We start from the raw sequence: 15,012 nt of genomic DNA on the forward strand, positions 1-15,012 counted from the left end.
GCATGTTCTTTTAACAATCACATTCTATGAGGAGAATAAACATTAAAAGCCACAATTGTTGGTTTTCTTTTTAATCTCAGAGTTACAGACATCTTTAATTCAAAAGGAAAGGCAAAAAAAAAAAAAAAATAGCCCCTAAAAACAAAACCCACCCGTTCCCCCCACCCCAACCCCTCCAACAGAAATTTTCATTCCCAATTTGAAAATATCAGGAGTTTTTCTACAACTCAATGCTAAACTTCAGCATGGAAAATTGTATGTAAACACGCACATACACACATACATATTTTATATAAGTGTGTGTGTGTATATATATGTATATATAAAATATATATGTAGGAGGCGTGTAATGGCAATGAGATGCAATTACTCTGAGGAAAGGTTATTCAGCTAAATACACTACTAAAACTTGAGGAAAAACAAAAAAAAACAAGTCTTGAACCCAGTTTGTGCATAGTTCATGATCCTCTATAAAACCAGCTTTTGTTAATTTGCAATCTTGCAGGACCCTTTAAATCTGATAAAACCATTAAAAAGCTAATCTTCCAAAAAAAAAAAAAAAATGTAATGCACAAGTTTCCTGATCCAAGCAGGCAGGGAGCACAATGTTCATATAATTTTTAAAACATACTTGAAGTGTATGTTATTCCATTGTCTTTCTTCCTTTCAAAACAATCAAAAACATTGATCTTTTTTTAAACATAAAGCGATTTTTTAATATATAAAGCACTCTTCAAACATCTATTTCTTTTGAGTCCATTATTTGGTAAATATGTAACTGCTACACATTAGATTAGGTATTTTTCTTCTTTCTTACTGTCTTTTTTTTTTTATTTTATTTTGTTTTTTAATAATATCTTCAGTGCTAGGAGTTGGGTTTTAAAAATACATGAAATGGTGTGGAGTTGCTCCTCGGGAAACCCGGCTTTCCTGAGACATCTTCCACCATGTGCAAGATAGTGATCACAAAGTTTTCGCCACTTTGACGAAGAGGAGGAAAACAACAACAAAAATAGTACACAGCAATGGCCAAAGAAAAGGATAATACAACAACACTGTTCAATCCCAGAGCTCTGAAGTAGCATATCTTCATTCTGAAAATAGTTTTCTTTACGATGGAAGTCTTTTTTTTTTTGTTTTGTTTTTTCTCTTTTTTTTTTTTATTTTTTTAATTCCTTTTTTTATTTTAAAGTTTGAAGGAGAAAAAAAGGTCTGTAAACAGGTGGGAGCCAAAACTCCTGGCTCCTCCAAAAGCAGTCAAAACTTATGTCCAAGTGCTTGTTTCTGTTCCTGCTTGCAAGGGAACTATCAACTCTTTACAATTATCTATGGCCACAGTTCAACAAGAGTATTTTTTTTTTAAACTTTATATTCCGAATGGAAAAATGGTGCAATACTCCGGTAATAACTTTCTTGCATTAGTCCACAATAAAAAGCCGCTAAAGGTAGATATACATATTATTCTCCAGAGATACACACTGTAATTTTAAAATGCAATAAGAGTCCTTGAGTAAACATTTACACGTGAATTGTCGCCGGCCCCTTCTATCAGTTTCTTTCCTTTTTTTTTTTATATTTCCTTTTTTTTTTTCTTTTTTTGTTTTTTGTGTGTTTTTACCATTACAGGATTAGCTACAAGAAGGGCTGCGGACACTCAGTGCAAAGTTAGAAGCTAATAACAATTAAACATTTGACCAATGAGCAAATAAAAAGCATATACTGAACCAAAGGAAAAAACTTCACACGTTGAGTTAAACCACACGTGGGCACACACACACACACACACACACACACACACTCACTCACATCTGTCCCAACAAAAACATAGAGTCTGAACTTTTAAAAAACAAAATTCTTAGAGCCTGTTTTTTGTGTACTGATGCTGACCTGGAAGTGTAATAATTCAACTCAGAAAGTGTTCACATTTTGTTATTGGCCTGCTGGATTCAAGTATTTGCATGTTGATATGGTTTGTTGCTTTTTTTTTTAAGTATTTTTTTTCTTTCTTTGTTGATTTTTTTTATTCTTTTTTTTTTTACTTTTTATATTTTTTGGGATTAAAAAAATGACATGAAAAAGTAATGAAACAAGGGTAATGTGCATAGGCAGATCCATGGGAGCAGTGGACACAGAGATACCCCAACCCTGCCCTCCCTCCCCCCCTCTCAACCTGTACAGTCCAGAGTTGCCACTGGGAATCGTCACTTTTCTGTACCAATGGTAAAATATCACACTTCACCCTTTCTGATTATTGGGTCCGCCTCTGTAATGTGCATAATAGTCACAGGCTCATTTAAATAGGCTTTCATTTCCCCTTCCCACCCCCCCCAAGTTGATAAAATAACCCTTTCCAGCCCAAATTCTGAAAAGTGCCCTTCATGATAGACCTATTCTAAGCAGCTTTTATACTTGGTTTTGAAAAATCACCATACAAACATAAAAAGACGACATAAAACAAAACAAAAAAAAAAAGCCATGAAAAAAGTAAAACCTGTCATTAGCATGTGACACTGACCAAAGGAGCCCATACTGTTTCAGGAACAGTTCACAAGGACTTCTGCAGTTTCAGATTCAATATTGGACAGAGGTACTAAGGAGGGCTGCCAGTCTCATGGGTTAAAGCTGGATTCTTCATCAAGCCCGGGACTGGAAAGGGTTACCATTTTTGAAATTTTTTTTTTGAATTTTTTTTTTTTTTTTAAATTTTAAATTCTCTGTTCTCCTTTAGTGCTGATGATTGTTACTTCCACCGTGTCTCCTAGATGGACTCGCCGCTGAGCAGATCCCCCGGCAGGAGGGTGTTGAGGGGCGTGGGGCTCCCGATGACCCTTCCATCGTCGGCGCTGGGGGGTCCCCAAAGGCTGCTGGAGTACTGGGGCACCCCCCCCCAGAGCAGGTCGCTGCTGCCCTTGCCCCCCAGGCACGGGGGGTTCCAGTGGCCGGCGTCGGGGCGCACCAGCCCGTGCGAGCTGCCCGAGGAGCCCAGGCGGCCGGGCGTGGATCCAGTGTTGGACTGCCAGCTGGAGGTGGGCGGCAGCGCCTGCCCCTGCGCCAGGAACCGGTTCACCTCCTCCTCACCTGCAAACTCCGCCAGGATGGTGGTGTTGCCCAGGACACACCTGAGGGACAGCAAGGTGGGAGTGTTGTTCCAAATTGCAATGCAAGATGTTTTCTATTACCAGCTGTATGGCAGATTAGCTTTGTCAAGTGGGCAGTTTGCCTTATCTCTCTCTTTGAGTGACCACAATCACATCTCCTTCTATTGATAACCGGCTATTGAATGTCACTGCATGGCTGATAAGAACTACAGCATCCCATTGGGAGATGGGAGCCCAGAGGGAGGAGCCAAGCATTCCTACCCAGATATAATCCAGAGGTTTTTGAGACACCAGCACAGCTTCTGCAATGGATTCCCCAGAGGAACAGCAGCTGCCTCTTCTTCCCCTGGATCTTCAGAGGAAGAATCCATCCTTCTCTCCAGGATCCCTGCTCCAGCAGAACCAGCCCTGACACTGCAGGAGGGCTGAGCCACAATTCCAGTGGGACTGCTGCCAACAGCCTGACCCACAGGGTGTCAGGCTGGGTTCTGACTCTGGCAGTGTTGTTCCAGTGTACTGCATTGTTGATTTTATCCTTTTATTTTTTCCTTTCCTTATTAAAGAACTGTTATTTCCTGCTCCCATATTTTTTGCCTGAGAGCCCCTTAATTTAAAATTTATAGCAATTCAGAGGGGTGGGGAGAGGGTTTACATTTTGCATTTCAGGGGAAGCTCCTGCCTTCCTTAGCAGGCTCCTGTCTTTCCAAACCAAGACAGGTTAAAGGGTGCTTTCTGTCAGGAATGGCAGAGGGAATTGGGATTGGTGCTTGTTATTGTTTATTTAGGGGGGTGTTGGTAGTGTTTGTTTATTCAGTTGGTGGTGGTGGATCCTTACCCAGAAGCCTGGGCTAACTGGGGTGTTGTTGGTTATGGCCTTGGGATAGGGCTGGTTGTGGTTGGGATAGGGTTATGTGGTTATGGCCTTGGGATAGGGCTGGTTGTGATGGTGGGGATTGCTATAGGGGGTGTCCCCAGAACCTTCCTTACTCCTCCTTCCATTAAATGTAAATCCCTCCCAGAACCTGCCCTTCCCTATAAAAACTTCCCTGTCAGTTTTGTATCCTTTGAAACCCCATTAGTTCACTTAAGCTGCTCTCCTCCCTTGAAATCCTCCACATGGTATTCCCTGCCTTGTGTTCCACCCCAGTTCTCAAGATTGGTTAAAGATTGTATCCTCCCCTGAGACCTCCCCTGTTTATAAGCTGCTGTTTGCCCTCAGTTTGGGGTCCTGTGACCCTGGATTTGGGGAGTTTTGCCATCAAATAAAGTTACCCCAGTTCACCCCAGGGCCCATGCTGCTGCATTTTTGATTCTGCAGAGCTTGAAAGGGGGATCTGTGACACCCCTGATATCACCTAGCTGGGACTTAGGGTGCAGCAAGACAATTATTTACGCTGAATAAAATTTTCTAACACCCTCTCATTCAGTATCCACCCCCAGTTCACTTCTTCCTCTCTCATTAGGTAATCTTGAAAACCACGACTGAATTAACTAGTGATTGGTTACGCCTAAGAAAATCTTTTCTGGCTTTGTAATCAAAGAAAGATGGAGCAGGAACTTACATGTGCAGAGACTTCTGGGCCTTGGCTGCTTCCTCCTTGGAACTGTATCGGACCACAGCATTGCCTTGGGTCAGGTTCAAGTGGAATGTGATGAGGGGGCCATGCTGCAGACACAGCGTGCGCAGCGTGGAGCCATCGATCTGCAGGGACAGGGCACACAGGTCACAGCTGCTCCTGCCTTCCCTCCTGCTCCTCTTAAGGGGAGATTGAAGGGTCTCAGATGGTCTTTTGTGTTTAGACTTGTATGTGTATTTTTATCCATATTTATTATTATTATTTTCCCACATTTATTTATTATTATCATCCATATTATTATTATTATTATTATCCATATTATACCTTGTGAGTTCTATGGTATTTTACTAATAAGTTTAAAATGGTTAACTATTTTTCTAGACAAGGTTTTTTAAGGGTAAATTATCTAATTAAGAAATGATACTTAAATTATTTTTAACTCAATAACTAATCCTTTCAAGTCCACAATGTGGACTTTTCTATCTAATTACAAAATACTACCCAAAACTATGGAGAAGAAGAAGGATTAGTTACTATCCTAAAACTTCTATTTTGCTTTATATTACCCAAAACTATGGAGAAGAAGGTGAAGAAGAAGGATTAGTTACTATCCTAAAACTTCTACTTTATATTACCCAAAACTATGGAGAAGAAGGTGAAGAAGAAGCATTAGTTACTATCCTAAAACTTCTATTTTGTTATACATATATTGCTATTTCAAAACTTTTAGGTTTTTAACTTTAAGTTTTTAAACTTTAGGTTTTTAACTTTAAGTTTTTAACTTTAGATTTTATTGTTTAATATTGTTTAAGTTTTATTGTTAAATAAACAAGTTTTTTCCCACTTTTCTCCAAAGAAGCATTTTCTCCCGAACTGGTGATATTTCACACTTCTAATTAAACTACACACCCATAATCCCAGTGCTATTAATTAATTTTTGAAGCTTTTTTTATGGCTTCAGGTTAAATGTAGTATTTTCTAGTGGGTTTGTGCCTTTTAGTACAGAAAGTTTAAAATTCTTAGCATCCTGAGTTCCAACAGGTTACCTGTGGTATTGTCATTTTACCTTATATACTTAATTAAAAAGTATTTAAAAGCTAAAGAGAGAGTACAAGTGAAAGTAAAGTACTTAATTGCACACTTATTGCTCTCTTCATTGAGGGAGACATTCTGATTTTTAAAGAATTCCCTACAGTCCAGAGCACAAATTCTCTCAATTTAGGTTATACAAATTATATTTATCATTAGACATCTGTAGAAATCCCGAAATAAGTCAAAGGGAAAACACACTTCATAAATGTAATTAAATTTTTCCCAAGGTTAATTTGGATGTCTGCATGCAAGGCTTTGTGGCTTATGTTCTCCCTTTGGAATGACACCATGAAGGACAAGTAGAGGATGTGACAGACACATGAGAAGAACCCAAAAAAACCCATAGGAAAATCAGATTTTACATCTCTGTCTGAGCTTTACAACATCATTCACCTCCAAAGTTACACACAGAGAAACGGTGCCCACTGAATGATTAATTACAGGCTTGAAAATTCACACTTGATTTGACAGCACTTTGAAAACTTAACAAATTCCCTGTAGAAGACAGGTGATAAATGCAGAATAATTATTCTTCTTTCAAATGAATCAAATTGCCAAGGCTGCTAGGTATTATTCCCATAATCTCTTATATTGCAATGTTTTTTCCTGGCCAGTTTTGCAGAGTTGCAGTTACCTGGGGGGTGAGGTTCCGCAGAACCAGCCAGCTGCTTGTTCTCCCTGAGCTGTCAGTACTCCATGCAGAACCTGCAACACAAATTCCACAACACAACATTTGATCAAGGTCTCTGGAGAGCACCTTACAGGCAAATTTAGCTGGAATCACAACACACTAACAAAGCCTCAGTGCTGCTGAAAACAAATCCTACAGCAGTTTCCTAACATCTTGATTTACTGCCTCCCTTGGAAGGAAAGGCTGCTGAATGAAAGAAAAGCTGCTCTTGTTACTTTTCAAAGATCTGTGGCATTTTTCATACTCCCACAGTAAATATTAGGGAACTAACAGATGCAGGTATGGCACTGCAACAAGCTGGATCCTCAGGATGCATTGCAATTAATCTGGAAGACACATTTTAAAAGCAGTTCTGATGTCCAGGCTCAGATTGCTGCCTGCTAATAAAGATTTTTATAGCACTGCAGCACTATGCTCTCTTGTCAATGACAGATTAATGTGTATGACTTATTCAAAACAGGTATTTCTGCACTGACAATGTCCTGATTGAAGATACAAGACCATAACAAAAAAAAACCTGCCCTAACAACCTCAGCCTGGTGCTTTACAGCAAGAAGCTGTACAAGCTTGATATTTATGAGTGGCATTTGAGAGTCACAGTGCATCCTGGGGGTGCTCCAGAGAGAATCCTGGAGCTTTATCTGACCTTCCAGGTGGGGGTTTGGTGAAGAAATATTCAAAATAAATGGCAGGAAGAGGGAAGAACATTTAATTCTCAACTAAGTGTAAGCAGATTGTTAAAAGAGCTTTATAAAATGGAAGTAATATCTGCATATATATCTATATTTATATCAACAGAGATATCTAAATACAGATATACATATTTAGCCAGATCCATGGCTTCTCAAATTAATATTAAAGCAAACAAAGGCATATAAAAAAAGGGGCCAGCATGAAAAAATTCAGGCATTCCCTGAGGGCCCTGCAATGCCATCAGGTCCTAAATGCTTCACATCCATGTGTTCCATATTAAATTCCACAGGCTCCACTTGGAGTCTTAGATCACACCACAGAACAGGACACATGTTTGAAAGACATTTTTAAAAATTAAGGAACTGGGGGAAAAAAAAATCCTAGTTGAGAGTTCAAGAAATCAGGCAGTTCCTATGTACCATCACCACCATGACCAGCTGAAAGATGCTTCATTTACAACTCATTCAAAGTAAAATAAAGAGACAAGAGATGCATCCCCAGCACAGAACACTCCAGCTGTGTTAAAGCTCTGCTTTCTGGAGCCTCACAGGCAGAGCAGAAGCAAACAATGCTGAAGAGAAAGCAGCAAAAGGAGCTGTGAGTACCAGAGGAGTAAGAAGAGCTGGTCCAGCCCAGGGGACTGGCACCCCACGTGGAGGATGGCTTGGTGTTGGTGAGGCCTGGAGGAGGTCTGGTTGGAGCTGTAGTGTTTCTGGGTACCTTCCAGAGTTCGTGGGACAGAGAGGCTTGGGTGTGAGAGATTGGGCCAGAGGACCACGTGGACTTGATGTCTGACAGTTTACCTGCAACAGAAAAACGTTTTGGTGTACATTGGGGTGTTCTTCACCAATGGGCATCCTGGGCTACATCCTCCCAGCTTCTCAGGAGGAAAATATCAACTTTCTGTACCATCCAGTGCTATAAATCCTGTATTAAATATATTTGAATAATCCTATATTTGAACCTACTTACACCACTGTTCACAATTTGCAGTACTTTTGTGTTTACTGAGCCTCACACTACCTGCTACATACAAGATCCCTTTTGAAAATCTATTGTTTTGTTTTCTTGTAAAAGAAAAGAAACAAGTCCAGAAAATAAATGTAGGTATTTGAAACCTAATTTCACCAAAATTATAATGAAACACTTCAAGATTGTCTCTCTCAAAGGTTTAACAGGACTTAAACACTTTTTCTTGCACAACTCATTTTACCTAATATAAAGAATTCAGTATATCCATATGTTCTGCTGATGTATTATTAAAATTCCAAAGATCAAAGACCAACAAAAACTTTATTTCTGAATATCTGAAGTAACCTATATTCTTTTTTCCAAGTATTTTTGAGAAAAACTAAGTCTTCAGAAGATCAGACCACACCACAACCCTTCAGTCTTTATAACTTACTGCTGTTGCTTGTTCTTTCCCTGATCAGTTTTCAAACTCTTACTGCTGTAACTGCCAATTCAAAGTTTTATAAAATAAAACACACCCAAGAACAGCAGACACATTACAGCATTCAGAGGGGCAGACTGGATTGATTTAAATAATGGATAAGAAAACCAATCTTTATTCACCTTTAGCCTTTTCTCCTGATACCAACATGTGCTGTGCAATCAGAGCCCAATTTCCCTATCACAGCCCAGTCCTGCTGTTACCAGCACTGGCAGCACATGGAGGGCTGGAATGGACTGAAAAGGACACAAATCCTGCATCTTCTGCCCCAGCAAATGATGCTGTGACTGTGCTGCCCCAATGTTTTCATGCTGATTGCACAGAATAAGGAAATATTTGGTCTGATAAAGTCCAAGATGCAAAGATCTTGTGAATTTTTATAAAACTAGAACTGGCAGTTTTAATTTTCAGTGCTTAAGACATCAGGCAGGCACTGAGTAATTTTATGAGTCCCAAAGCCAAATTTACCAGTTGCAAAATCCCAGGCTCAGTTACACACACACACATTCCCCAAATTGCCTCCATTTATCTCAATCGTTTAACTCAATTATTTCATATTGAATCATAACAATTTAAGTGAAAGGGCAACCACACTCCCATCTTCTGGCAAATTGTAGCAACAGAAATAATTTGACAATGACAATGAGGACATCAATGAGTGTAAAATGGTGAGAGGGGAGGAGGAAGTCTGAGTTTGAGAGCTCAGAGCAGCCCCCAAGACTGGCACAGCACCACAGGCCAGGTGTTGCTATGTCATTACTTCTCATGGGGGTAACACAAACATTAGATGACACTGCAAAAACAACAACAAAAAAAAGGCAGCAAATAAAGCAGAAATGCATGGCAGATAAAGAAAAGCAAGCCACTCCTTTCTTTTCCTTTCACTGGAGGAAAACATCCTAAACAAGTTCTTTTTGTTTTGCATTCTGCAGCCTGAATCAGAGGCTGCACCCTCAGAGAAGTGGAGGGGTTTCAGTGGATCAGCATTTTCTTATCTAATCCATCTATACAGCTACAACTTTATAATGGGACAAACTGCATATTTGGGCAGACAGTTTGCAAGCAAAGTTTCCATGTTTTGCAAAAAGGAGCTCCAGAATTTAGAGCTCAGCAAAGAAAATGGGGTAATTATTTAGCTCACCTATATAGGGGAGCATCAGGCTTTGGCCTGATTACTAAAAGGCACTGAAGAAAAGGAAATTATTTAGCTCACCCATATAGGGGAGCATCAGGCTTTGGCTGACTATTAGAAGACATTGCAGAGCCCCAAACCCAACCCCCAGAGCCATGACAAAAGTACCCCTTGGAGGTACTACTGAAACTGAGGTGTTTCACTTTTAACAGTGAGTTTTTTACACAAATTTCACATCAGCTCTTCCAGGAAGGGTCTGTTCCTGCTGAGCAGTGTTCCTCCCCCAAAGATCTTGATGCCAGAGTGACACCAAGTGGGAATAAATCTCTTTTTCCTCAGCACAATCCCAGGCTCACCATCCACCACTCCCCACCGCAGAGCTGCCACCCAGCACACGGCTCCAAACTCACTTCTGCCTGGGGCAGCCCTCCTGTCAGCACTGGAAAAGCACTCCCTAGGGGCTTTTCCTGGGAATGCAGAAGCTGTGGAAGCAGAAAGGCCGTACCTGCAATGCTAGGTGCAGATGCAATGCTGCTGAAAGAGCTACTGTAGCCGGAGGCACTAAGCGGCCAGGCACTCGATGAAGGCAGCGTGGCATTCTGAGATGATGTTGGGGATGACCCTGCAGAACCAGCAGAGAAGCAACTAAGAAAGATGGGCATAATGATGTTTGGTGTGACATAAGCAAATTTGTTATGTGCAATTACAAACCATGCAAGGAATTCTCCCTAATTAGCCTGGTCTCTGAAGTCTAGGAATGAAATGTTGCTGGAAGCGTGATAAAGTAGGAGGAAAGAGAAGCAAGCTGGCACAGGAACAATTCTAGTGCAGAAGGTAAATTCTGCATTTCCTTTAAGATACATGACTCAAAAAGTCAGTGTTAAAGTGTTTAGTCTCAGAGGAAAAGGCTTCAATTATAAATGTCCTCTGCCAGCTGACTTAGGCAATGGGAAGTGTAGATGAGCAGAGATGTGTATGATAAATTAACCTCTTACCATGGGTGATCTGTCTTAAATTACTCAAGGTAAACACTTCCCCTACATCCTAATGCCTCCAAGTATCTTTAAATTTTTGCAGACTTCCAGTAAAAGCAAAGATATATTTCAGCAATCTCTTCTCAAACTGATAACACAAATGAAATAGCCCAAAACCACCTCAGTAAATCATTGAGAATCCGAGCAGCTATCTAAGCAGATGCACAATTTCCTTACTGGCAGCAAATGAAAGAAACTGAACATAAAATCAAAAATCTTCACTGCAAAGATCAGGAGAGCTGGAAATATTCTCTCTAGCCACCAACAAAATCAAGTGTGTATCCTGGGTGAGTTATCATTCCTGACACCCAGAGATGGGCTGTGATACTGAAACATCTTTAACTGACTAATACAAATAGCTGAGCTCTGTAGCAAAGAGCACTGTGTTGAGGTAGAAGGGAAGAAGTAAAAGGACAATCTCATCCCTCACAGCTCAATAAAAAACAGCTTTGTTTGTAGTTGGAACAGCAAGCAATCAAACTTCACCTTAACCAGACTCCCTGTGCTCCAAGGGACACTGATGCAGACATCAGTTTAAGGCAACAGAACTCTGTATCAGGTCTTGTGTGGAAATAATCTATTCCCAGGCAGGAAGTATGGAATTATAGCAGATTCAAAGGCTCACAGAGCTGAAAATGGTCCTGATTCCTTGTGGCTACAACTCTCAGCTCATAGAAGCTGACCTTCCAAAGTTTTACTAGCAAACAGGGCAAAGCAAAAATCAACCCAGAAGCTGAAGTTTTACCTGTTTTTAAGTGCACAGGGCAAGGACAGCCCACCCCACAGCCTGACCCTCTACCTGAGGAGCAGCTCTGTCAACACAAGCCCTGTGCTTCAGGCTGCAGTTATACAAGCATAAAGAAACAGACTCTGCAACTATAGTTCTTACTAAAATTCTATTATTACCAAGCTAAAAAGCTAATGAGGAAAAGAAGCACACACACTGACCCCCCAGAGGCACTGGTTTTAAGGTCTGACCTCTTGAGGGCCAGTTTACTTCTGCTAAGACCATCTTTGTTGACTCTGTCTAATGAGAGGAGCTATTTCTTCAATCCACAGGCAGATTATGCACCCACAGAGCTCATGTTCCTCCTCTAAAGCAGCAAGATCTGTAGTGGATATCAGCTGATTTTACAGGGAGAGCTCTGTAGGTTTAGGTTTCTGGCCTGAGGAGTATTTCTTGGGTGAACTCTATTTGAAGTGTCACTGAATTAAACATTTTACAGCTTTTCTTTTTATAACTTCAAACATGCCTGTCCCCTTGGAAGCACTTTGGAGTCATTTAAAATAATTTAACCTTACTCATTACCCAAATACTTCATGTTTCAGCTGAAAGAAACGCTGCTTCTTGCTAAGAGACAACCAAAATCAACACTTTGCATTCCTTTCCCTCATGTTTCACAGCCCTTACCTGAGGTAACAAGCTCAGAGCTGGACCCCCACTTCAAGGGGGTCACAGATTTACAGTCTGGGCTGGTATCACAGATGTAATAACTGTTAAGACAAACCTCACATTTTCACTCCTGACAGGTCCTTCTGGACAGCCTGGTTATGCTATTCCTGTGCCAGCTGCAGTGCTCTGACAGAGTGCAGATGACTTGGCTATTCTGGCACTTAGATCACAATTAACCAAGCCACCTTTCCCTTGATCAACTTCCAGCACATGTGGCTAACAAGTAGCACAGTCACAATGCTTTCTTGTTTTATAGAATTGCCTTTTTATTCTGAAGCAAGCACTGCTAAGGCAAAAGGAATGGAAACAGTACTGGGAAATACTAGTTTACTAGTCAATTCCCAAGTTTTTCTTTTATGGTTTTGGAGATAAACCAGTTCTAATTTATTTTACTTATTGATCTTCTAATAAATCTACAATGAATTAATGTACCAGACGCCTGCTGTCTCTGCAACAACTGTGGAACTTTGTATTGAGTCTTCTGAGAATTTCACTAAGTATGGAGGAGGGTGGGCATTGTGGAGAGCAAAATATTGTTCAGAACCTTGTGATACAGGTCAGAAAAACTTCCAGTGACCACAGAAGTTTAAATTACATCTCACAGCCTTTACCAATATAAAAGTATTTACATTCCCATGGAAAACAAGAAACTTCTTTTAAAACAATTATTTCTGGATATTCAGCGACAGTTCTGAGCAGAAGCATTATTAGATTAGGAGCACATGCAAAAAATATGTTCATCTGTAACAAATGAGGCCAACCCTTTTTTGGAAGGGGAAAGAAATGATGCAGAGATGTGGAAGCAGTTTGTTGTTTACCTCCACTCTTGAGCAGATAGCGATTCACATCCTGGATCGTGGTGTTGATGGTAGGCCCAGTTGGAACACTGCCAGGAGTAACATCAGGGTCATTTTCAGGATCAATATTCTGCAGTCCTTTCCATGGCACTCCTGGGTGAAACTCTGTTTCCAACACAATAAAAAGGGAAATGTGTCAGGTTGCAATTCTCCAAAGCTCCTGTGTTGTATTTACAAGGTGTCCCGATGAAGGGAGGAATGATGAATTTGACTCCATGTACTCAGAAGGCTAATTAATTATTTTATAATACTATATTATATTAAAGAATACTATACTAAAGAATACAGAAAGGATGCTTACTGAATGCTAAAAAGATAATAATGAAAACTGGTGACTCTTTCCAGAGTCCTGACAGAGCTTGGCCCTGATTGGCCAATGAGTCAAAACAACTCACACTGGAGTCCAATGAAACAATCACCTGTGGGTAAACAATCTCCAAACACACTCCAAGTAAACACCATATACTATACTGAAGGATACAGAAAAGATACTTTTATAAGTATAAAGATTTAGTATATATTTTTAGTATAAGATACACTAAAAGGATAATAATGAAAACTCCTGACTCTCTCCAGAGTCCTGACACAGCTTGGCCCTGATTGGCCAAAGAGTGAAAACAACTCACAGCAGAAACTAATGAAACAATCACCTGTGGGTAAACAATCTCCAAACACATTCCAGACAAGGAAAATACACAGAAGCAAATGAGATAAGAATTGTTTTCCTTTTCTCTGAGGCTTCTCAGCTTCCCAGGAGACAAATCCTGGGCAAAGGGATTTTTCAGAGAATGTGAACGCCATACTCCTGTGCATCAGGGGGACTCAACAACACGTTTGAGGGACAGCAGCCCAACAGCAAGGCTTTGGATTGAGTTACCTGGTGGCCAGTTTATGCTGGAGCCATTGGAAATCTTATCACTATCGGATTTGGCACGTGACCAGCTGTGAGGAACAGCTACAGGTGGGCTGGCAGGAGACTCACTGTTCTGCATCAGATCATAGCGGCCGTAGGAGTCATCGAGGGAGGACTTGCCCGGAGGACCAATGCTCAAACCTCCAGGGATAGCACCTGCAAGATGTCAAACAGAGGTTGTAGGATGGAATTTCAGCAGGATATATTTTGTTATTATTTGCCTTTTTTTTGTATAACAAAGATAATAAGAAAACTAAAATGCAAACGCAGTAAGCCAAGCTTAATGGCATCTGAAGCCTTAGCAGGAATTACAGTTGAGAGACACATTGGTGGTACAATCTAGATACTCAAGTTAAAGAATTCTGCATTAAATTCCTGCCAAAAAGAGACTAAGTAATTCAAATCATCACTCTGTTGGTAAATAGGAACTTGCTGAGGCAGCACACCAAGGAATATCCCTCATTTCATCCTTCCCCAGGCATTCAGTGCTGACAGGATGGATGATTCGAAATGGCTGTTCTCATGTTCCTACAAACTATCAAACAACAATTTGGCATCAGCAGTGCAGCTACTTGCAGAATAAAAAACTGCTGTAAAAGAAGTAATTCATGCTGCTCAGAATAAAATCCAGGATATAATAAAGTTAACAGAGCCCCATGTTGTAACAGAATAAATTTGATACAGGAAATAAAGGAATAACTGGCTCAGGATACTGGAGGTGTTAAGGATAAGGGTATTCAAATAGATTAGCAATCACTTCTGGAAAAGTAAGAAGTTTTTACCCCTAATTCTAGGGTGAGCACTATGTAATCCATCATACTTTGCACAACTGAAAGGTTGATGATACTGGAAAAATTGTGGGAGAAAGCCAATGTAAAGTTTTTTTGGATTAAAGGTATGCTGGTCTGGAATAAGGGGAAGATTGTGGGACTTGTTTTGCCAACACTAAAGGCTTGTTTTACTTGAACTCCATGTTCTCAGCAACAAAATTCAACACATGAAAAATACATTCCTACACT

General features: G+C 40.3%; 1 protein-coding gene across 11 annotated transcripts in view; it reads right to left on the reverse strand.

Annotated features, from left to right (window-relative positions):
- Positions 1-821: 821 nt before the first annotated feature.
- TNRC6C (trinucleotide repeat containing adaptor 6C) overlaps positions 822-15,012 on the reverse strand; it is a 101,884-nt gene continuing 87,693 nt past the window's right edge. For 8 of the 11 annotated variants that reach the window (XM_074555047.1, XM_074555043.1, XM_074555045.1 and 5 more), the window contains 7 exons: positions 13,958-14,149; positions 13,042-13,185; positions 10,242-10,358; positions 7,757-7,954; positions 6,402-6,472; positions 4,661-4,800; positions 822-3,119 (listed from right to left, as the gene is read on the reverse strand). In XM_074555047.1, the coding sequence (XP_074411148.1) occupies positions 2,759-3,119; positions 4,661-4,800; positions 6,402-6,472; positions 7,757-7,954; positions 10,242-10,358; positions 13,042-13,185; positions 13,958-14,149 (1,223 nt within the window). In that variant the 3' untranslated portion in view covers positions 822-2,758. The remainder of the gene's footprint in view (positions 3,120-4,660; positions 4,801-6,401; positions 6,473-7,756; positions 7,955-10,241; positions 10,359-13,041; positions 13,186-13,957; positions 14,150-15,012) is intronic. The other 3 variants (XM_074555050.1, XM_074555053.1, XM_074555052.1) reach the window with 1 other exon arrangement.

Source organism: Zonotrichia albicollis, chromosome 19 (genome assembly GCF_047830755.1).
Source record: "Zonotrichia albicollis isolate bZonAlb1 chromosome 19, bZonAlb1.hap1, whole genome shotgun sequence".
Taxonomy (NCBI): Eukaryota; Metazoa; Chordata; class Aves; order Passeriformes; family Passerellidae; genus Zonotrichia; species Zonotrichia albicollis.